At 36.0% G+C, this 7,874-nt stretch overlaps 1 protein-coding gene across 1 annotated transcript in view; it reads left to right on the forward strand.

The window, feature by feature from the left end:
- Positions 1–2,084: 2,084 nt before the first annotated feature.
- LOC107738967 (actin-binding LIM protein 2-like) overlaps positions 2,085–7,874 on the forward strand; it is a 72,602-nt gene continuing 66,812 nt past the window's right edge. The window contains exon 1 of the mRNA XM_016550902.1: positions 2,085–2,297. Coding sequence (XP_016406388.1) covers positions 2,282–2,297 — 16 coding nt within the window. The 5' untranslated portion in view covers positions 2,085–2,281. The remainder of the gene's footprint in view (positions 2,298–7,874) is intronic.

Here is a 7,874-nt window from a genome sequence, read left to right on the forward strand (position 1 = left end):
ATAGGCCTATATATATATATATATATATATAATTTTTTTTATTCTACATTATATCGTTTTTTTGTTTTATTCATTTTTCTTCATTTAATTCCTGTATAGAAATGAGGTACACATATAACATGTATTTTATGTTTGTTTTATTTTATTACTGAAGATACTTTTAAAAAGATTCTGTTTAACTTAATATATCTAGAAGAGGTCACTTATGTGTGTTCCACTTCTCTTTACAGATTTGGTTAGGTATCCTAAACAACTAAAGCGGTTTTGGTGTTTGCCAACTCATCCGCCTCTGACTACCGTCTCTATTGATCCTGATGTCCAGATGATAAATAGCCTGAAAATATCCTATAAAGCAAAATTGTGTAGGAAGATGTGACTACATACAGTGAATCTATCTTTGCAAATCATACAAAGGGAATTATGTAATGTGTTTTCTCTGAAGGCCGAGCTTGGCTCACTCTCTCTATCACTTCTTTTTTCTGTTTTCCCATCTCTCACTTTAGAACAATGCCTCTTTCATTATTTTTTTCCATGGACTGCCAGCACAGATTTTCAGCAGTGTCTAAACAATCATTTTTAATGGTGCTGACACAGTAAAACACAGCACAGTAAAAAAACAAATAACCATAATTAGTTGCTTGTTTGGTTTTCCATTTAACATGGATCTTTAACTTTGTTAAAGTAAATCTCTATGGAGAGGAGAAAAACATTTAGCAGTCAATTCTAGTGAAGTTTGTGACGTGAGAAAGTGCTGGAAATTATTGCAATAGCCCCTGACAGGTGCTAGCTGCCTGCTCACAAGCCTGATCATTATTCAGGACTTATAGAGGACATGTGAGAGAGTGAGATAGATGTATGACATTGACTCATGCTCTGCGATTAGACATCAAAGAGTGAACCGTGTACAGAGATGGAGCTAGAGTGAGAGTGAGGGGTCTTCAGAACTGGAAAAGATTTGAGCCCCTCTGAACTCATTGCATTAATTAAATGGACTGGGTGTGTGAAAAGTTCTGCGGTTCATGAATGCCTGCCATGACTCTCTTCATATTTCAGAACTTTCATTAGAGCAACTGCATTCAAGTGTAGTCTTGCTAATGGAGCACTGATGATAAAATCTCAGCTTGTAACTGTTGTTTCAGGCTTCTGATCCATCACAATCCAGTCCTTTTCCAAGGAAAGGTGGATTCAAAATGACAAGGAAAACACAGTCAATATAAAACATGATCTCATGTGCAAAGGTATGTAGTAATAAAAGTCACAAAATAAAGAGTTGGCTGAGTCAGATAGACAGAATGTGGCATTATGGGATAGCAAAGGCTGAACACGGGATGCAGTTGGTCATTCTGGTTTTCATATGTATTTGGGACATCCTAAATTGTAAAAAAAAAATTGTACTGCTATATCCTTTTTTCCATCCATTTTTACTTTAGAAATAAAGTTATTTCTATTTAATTTTTGGGTTTTCGTAGTTTTAACACCTTTTCTTCATTAAAGTGGCAGAAAAGTGTGTGTCTGTATATATACGCCTATATATACAGTATGTATATATATATATATATATATATATAGTTTGTTATAACATTTAACATAACATTTAATTAATCGTATTTAATTCAATCTTATTAATAATTGAACTTATTAATCTAAATTTAATTTAATTGTACATAATAATATAATTTACATATTTAATTGTATAGAATTGAATTGTATATTATGGATAATGTGAGATGTGAGAGTTTCAGCATTTGACAAATGTATAAAACGAAATCATGGAATATAAAATATATGCTTCATTACATGAACATTAAAATATCTATATATCAAAAATATCATGCTATAGACCTGATATTAGTTTATACATGACAAATGAAGCGGAAACCTTTATTTAAATGTTTCTCACGTTGATATCAGGTTGTTTCATAAACTGTTTTAGTTTTAGGCTGAATGTCCAGCTGCGTACCTCACACAGAGAAAATACGGTGAACGCCCTCAGATATTTGGGAAGGGGTGTCATGTTTTTGATCGAGAAGCTTCTATTTATAATGTATTGCTGCAATAGCTCGAATGTGCGTGCTGACGCGCTGTCATGACCTGCGTTCATTCCTGTACTGTAGTACCGCTGTGACGCGCGCTGTGTGAAGCGCATTTCTCCGTCGCTCGCGAGAGGAGCTCAGTATTATCATGTACCAGACCGCTGTGCTGCACTGAAATACTGTCGGATATTTTTTCAAACAGCGGGCTCATTCTCTTATTTACAGAATAGACGTGATTACGGGAGACGATGCCTGAAGAAAAAGGTAATGTTGCGCTTTGACGCTCTGGTTATTTTATTATTTCAGATGGCGGTTCTGCCGCTTTGTCAATGGGAACCTGTGTCATCTACATGTTGAGTTCATTTTAGTAATGTCGGAGCATGGTAGTGTTTTGCAGTGTTATGACATCAAGCCTGTTTATCATCATTGAATTTTGAGCTTTAAGATCATAATGAGATTTAATGATGCATTGTTGGGACGCAGGGCAATTATACAACAATAAATGTACGTGTGTGTGTGTGTGTATATATATATATATATATATATATACGCACACACACAGTAGGCTATATTGTAAAAAAATGTGAGTAGCATTTTTGTTAGATTGAGGCTCTGCAAAATATTGTGAGGATTGTCTATTAAAACAACAACAATAACAAACAGCCCACCTAGAGAATATGCATGGTTTTGGCAGAAGGACATGCTGTTGCACTCCAGGAGCTCAGATGCAATCTGGACTCCTTGGACAGCAGTCTAGAGATGTTTTTGCTTGTGTGTGTGTGATAGAAGGAGACAGTGAGAACATGGAGGGGAGGGGGAACAGATAGTGACATGCTGTCATGATATTTATTTATTAATTTATATTTATTTTTGAGTAAGAATTAATGAGCACTTGATTATTATTAGAGGATTGCATGTTTAGTACTGTGAGGCTAAAAAGCCAAGTTTTAATTTGATTGTCATAGTTGTCATGTTTAGACATTGCAGTGATGTCTGAATAAGAAAACAGACAGATAATTGCTTTCAAATGTGTTCAGTATGCATTAAGGTTGTTAGCAGGCAAAAATGTAAAGGGGTCATATGATGTTGCTAAAAAGAACATTATTTGGTAGTGGTTGATGGCTGATTGGTTGGTTGCCAGTGAATACAGCATGCGATATATGCTAATAAAATGTAATCTCATACGCTGCAATTAGTTTTAAAATCATTTGCTTTTATAAATATTCATAACACTTTGAAAACACGAATTGTGCATTATTCAGTGACAATGCTGTCTTTGTAAGAGAGAAAAAGGATGCTTCTTTAAAAGGAATCTTTCACCCCAAAATAAAAATCTGCTGAAAATGTACTCATCCTCAGGCCATCCAAGAGGAGTTTATTTCTTCATCGGAACAGATTTGGATAAATTAAGCATTAAATCACTTGCTCACTAATGGATCCTCTACAGTGAATGGGTGCCGTCAGAATGAAAGTCCAGAAAGCTAAAAAATCTTAACAATAATCCACAAGTAATCCACATGACTCCAGTTCATCAATTGACATCTTGTGAAGTTAAAGCTGCATGAATCAAATCCATCATTAATGTGTTTCTAACTTCAAACTGTTGCTTCCTTTATCCAAAATATTGCTTTCTGCGGTGAAAAAGTATTCTTGTCAGAACGAGGAGAGAAATATGCACAGATCAAGCTCAGTTTACAAGCAAAAAACAGTTCCAAACTAATACTGTGTTGTTTTTATTAGCTGTTTGAAATCTCATTCTATTGGCAGAACTGTAGATAATCAAGTAGATAATCATAATCAGGCAGTATTGGCACCCAACACTTTGAGATCACAAAGCAATAACTGCTGGGAGGGCCTTACTGTCACGTTCACAAGGGCAAACACATCCAAGTCATGATATAACTGTTGGAAGAGTCTCAGCAGCTGCAGAAATACCCTAGTGCTGACCGTGGTGACAGTAAACAAACTCTCTTCCTCTGCTCTGCCTCTTCTCTAATGCAGGACAACAGATCTGGATCTGGATGGAGAAATTAAATATTATAGGTAGTTGTTTTCTTTTAAGATTTGAGCTGGATTGCTAAATTCTGATTCCTGCTCTGCAAAATGTAATCGTGCATCAGAGGTGTTTTTGTTTCATGTGTCCTTTGGAGTGTGAAATTGATAGATCAATGAACGTAAGTGCACAAATATAATGTTGGATGTGGATGTGGATGCTTGGATGTTTATCTACAACAATGAGTGAGATTTAGATTAATTGCTTTAAATCCATTACTGTTGTTTCTGATGTCGTCCTCCCAGGCTGAAAGATGCTGAAATGGTTGCATCAAAATGGGTACTCTGTGCTCATGAGCATGTAATTTGCTTTAAAATCCTTTAATCATCCTGCCATGTCCGAGGATCATCCTCACACACACAGCTGCAAACCTTGTGGACAAATGAGTGCTTTAAGTTTCTTATAGATTTAAGCATCTCTTGGACAATTTGCTGGGACTTTACCAGCAAAATCTTTTAATTTTGCAGGAATTTTCCTCACCAGTGCACAGTAAGCTCCTTTTTTTTTACTTAGTTGTCTGAAAGTTGTTGGACATTTATCTCTAGAACTAAAAGTAAAGAAGTCTGTACTGATGCACATTGATGTGTGTGGACAATTTGCTGGGACTTTACCAGCAAAATCTTTTAATTTTGCAGGAATTTTCCTCACCAGTGCACAGTAAGCACCTTTTTTTTTACTTAGTTGTCTGAAAGTTGTTGGACATTTATCTCTAGAACTAAAAGTAAAGAAGTCTGTACTGATGCACATTGATGTGTGTACTTGCTTGTGGATTTTCAAGTTATGCATCCTCAAATTAAAATTGCATTTCTGACATTTGTTGTTTTGGTCAATATTTTTATTAGGTATGCACAATATATCTGTCACGCTACGATGTCAACAAACACATGAAGATGAAGGTTTATAAAGTCTTTAATCCAACACAGGGTAGAGTGGACGAGACCAGACAAACACTGGGGAAGAACACAGGGTTTAAATAAGAGGGAAACTAACAAGAGAATTGAACTAAACAGCTGGACATGATGACTAATTAGACACACGAGGAAAACTAGGTACAGGGCTAGTATGACGAGACAAACACAACTGTCAAACTGTGACAACATCAGTATTGTATTCGCTGAATGCATGCTCATTTAGCAGTCATCTAACACATTTAAAGTTTATTTTTAAAAACAGTAATTTAACAACACTTACTTGAATGTAATCTGTAGCAAATCTTAAAATAAACATCCATTTTTCATACTGTGCATTATAATATTGTGATGCCTAAATTCACTTGTATCAGAATTCATTTTATTTTGTAGCCTTTTATTTACAAAAATATTATAATTTACAAAGTAGTATAACATGTATATATGTTTTTATTGGGTTTCTGCCCTAAAATGAAAAATAATAACCAGATTAATCCCTAATCCTTAATCCCTAATGATCCCTCATCCCTAATTTATGTAATTAATTATTAATACTATTATAAATGCTTTTTGGTGTCTGTGAATTTCTTTCTTTCCATATTTATCTGCCTTGCTCACTGGATACTTTTCAGTGGCTGTTTTCGCCTTGCACAGCTGATAGCCTTCTGAGTGAGATTTAGCACAGAAGAATCATCAAAATGTGTCTGTGACCCTTAGGTCACTTTGAGGTCAAGACGTGACTTAATTTGTTTCATGAATCGGTACACTTCAGTGGAAGTGAATGAAGAGATGGTAAATGCAGTAGCCTAGATGAAAATGTAAACCTCTCCTTGTTGCTCATAGGGAACATCAAACAGCTTCGACATGCATAGTGTGGTATTTGAGGAATGGGGCTCATATTTAACTCATATCTGTGGAAGTATTCTGCAATATTGAATTATGCTGCATGAGTAATAGCATGAATGTTCTAGCATTCAAAGGCTTTCTATTATTCAATCTTACCCCCAAACCCACAATTGCATTTGCAAAAATGCAATTGTGGGTTTGGGGGTAAGACTGAATAATAGAAATGACGAGTGATTATTGGCTAGTCAAGTGGCAGAGGCATCCTGCGGTGGAAATCTGAGCCTTTCAAATACACAGACATGCCAGCCATGCGTATGGACCTCAAGCAGAATGTAGCAGGGCATGATGGAATCCCCACGGGCTGACTAGATGCTCTATTTATGGAGAACCTGCTTAAAGATGGATGACTCTGTCTGTATGAGCGAGCAAGTTGGTGAAAAGTATAGTGTGTGTGTGTGAGTGTGTGTTTAACGACATGTGATACAAACTCCTCCCCTTACGCTGAAGTTGGTCGTGCTTACAGAGGTTTTGATTATGTATGATGTGGACATGTGAAGCATGCCGAAGAGTGTATGAGCAGAGCAGGTGCGGCAGTGATAGGGATCTTACTACTGCAGTACAGCTTTATGCCTTTATTACTTTAACCACAGATTTTTGCCTCAGGTTAAAAGGAATCAGAGGTTTGGGAAAACTCTGGATTGTTTTTGTACTGTAATTCATGAGAACTTGACGATGATCCACCCTGACTTATCGAGTTCTTATCAGAGGAGATGTGGTTAGATCTATAAGATTCAATCACTGTTTTCTATCTTTTATGATGTGGTTTGCTGTAGTTTATGGAAGGCAGGCACCACAATCCTCTTTATACACCCTATAGTATATGGGCTTTTACACTTGACAGACATTGTGACTTGAAAGCTGTAGTAATAGTTCACTCTTTCTTTCTTCTGCACAGAAGTTATTTTGCAAAATGTCTCAGTGTTTTTTTTTTCTTTTTCTTTGTACATAAAATGCAAGTCTGTTGTTGTCTGGACCCAACATACTTTTTGTTCTGCAGAAGAATGAAAAATAATCTACATAAATCAATTCTGGTTGACATTCTCTTCATTATTAGAGTGATCATTGGATCACAGATGCTGAGAGGTACAAAGTGCATGAATGTTTAATGAGGTAACCTGTTAGACCAGGGCTGTCCAAACTTGGTCCTGGAGGGCCGGTGTCCTGCAGAGTTTAGCTCCAACCCTAATTAAACACACCTGAACCAGCTAATCAAGCTCTTACTAGGCATAGAAACTTCCAGTCAGGTGTGAGGCAAATTGAAGCTAAACTCTGCAGGACACCGGCCCTCCAGGACCGAGTTTGGACAGCCCTGTGTTAGACGGTTTATGATTGGCTGTTTTTTACAGTAACATTTAACCTCCTTTGGTGTATGAATGTATACAATATTATATAGTGTTTTTAAATTTTGAATTAGCTTCTATTTCTTTATTTTCAGTTGTAACGTTTTCGTAATTGTATGTACTTTTGTCATTTTTATTAGTTTTTTTAATATTTGTATTTAGCTTTAAGTAATCTCACTACTTCTAGTTAAACTTATTTATTTCAATTAGTTGAAAAGGCAACATTTTAAAGTGTAAGTTTTTTATTTAATATTTAAATTGTATTTTATTTCAGCTTTATTTCGAATGATTTTAGATCGACTTAATTTTAGTTAAAGAGGTCATATGATGCTTTTTAAAAGATCATTATTTTGTGTATTTGGTGTAACAGAAGGTGTTGACATGCTTTAATGTTCAAAAAACACATTCTTTTTCAAATACTGTACATTATTGCAGGTCCTCTATGCCCCGCCTCTCTCAAACGCTTAGTTTTCTACAAAGTCCCTCCTTCCGACAAGCGCAGTCTGCTCTGATTGGCCAGCTGACCCAGTGCATTGTGATTGGCCGAACACCGCAAGCACTCGTCGGAAATGTAACGCCCCTTACCAGCAATGCAACACCTGCTGAGTGGCATTAAACAGCTTGAAAGATCAAA

This window comes from Sinocyclocheilus rhinocerous, unplaced genomic scaffold, assembly GCF_001515625.1.
Source record: "Sinocyclocheilus rhinocerous isolate Xijiao unplaced genomic scaffold, SAMN03320098_v1.1 scaffold735, whole genome shotgun sequence".
Classification (NCBI taxonomy): domain Eukaryota; kingdom Metazoa; phylum Chordata; class Actinopteri; order Cypriniformes; family Cyprinidae; genus Sinocyclocheilus; species Sinocyclocheilus rhinocerous.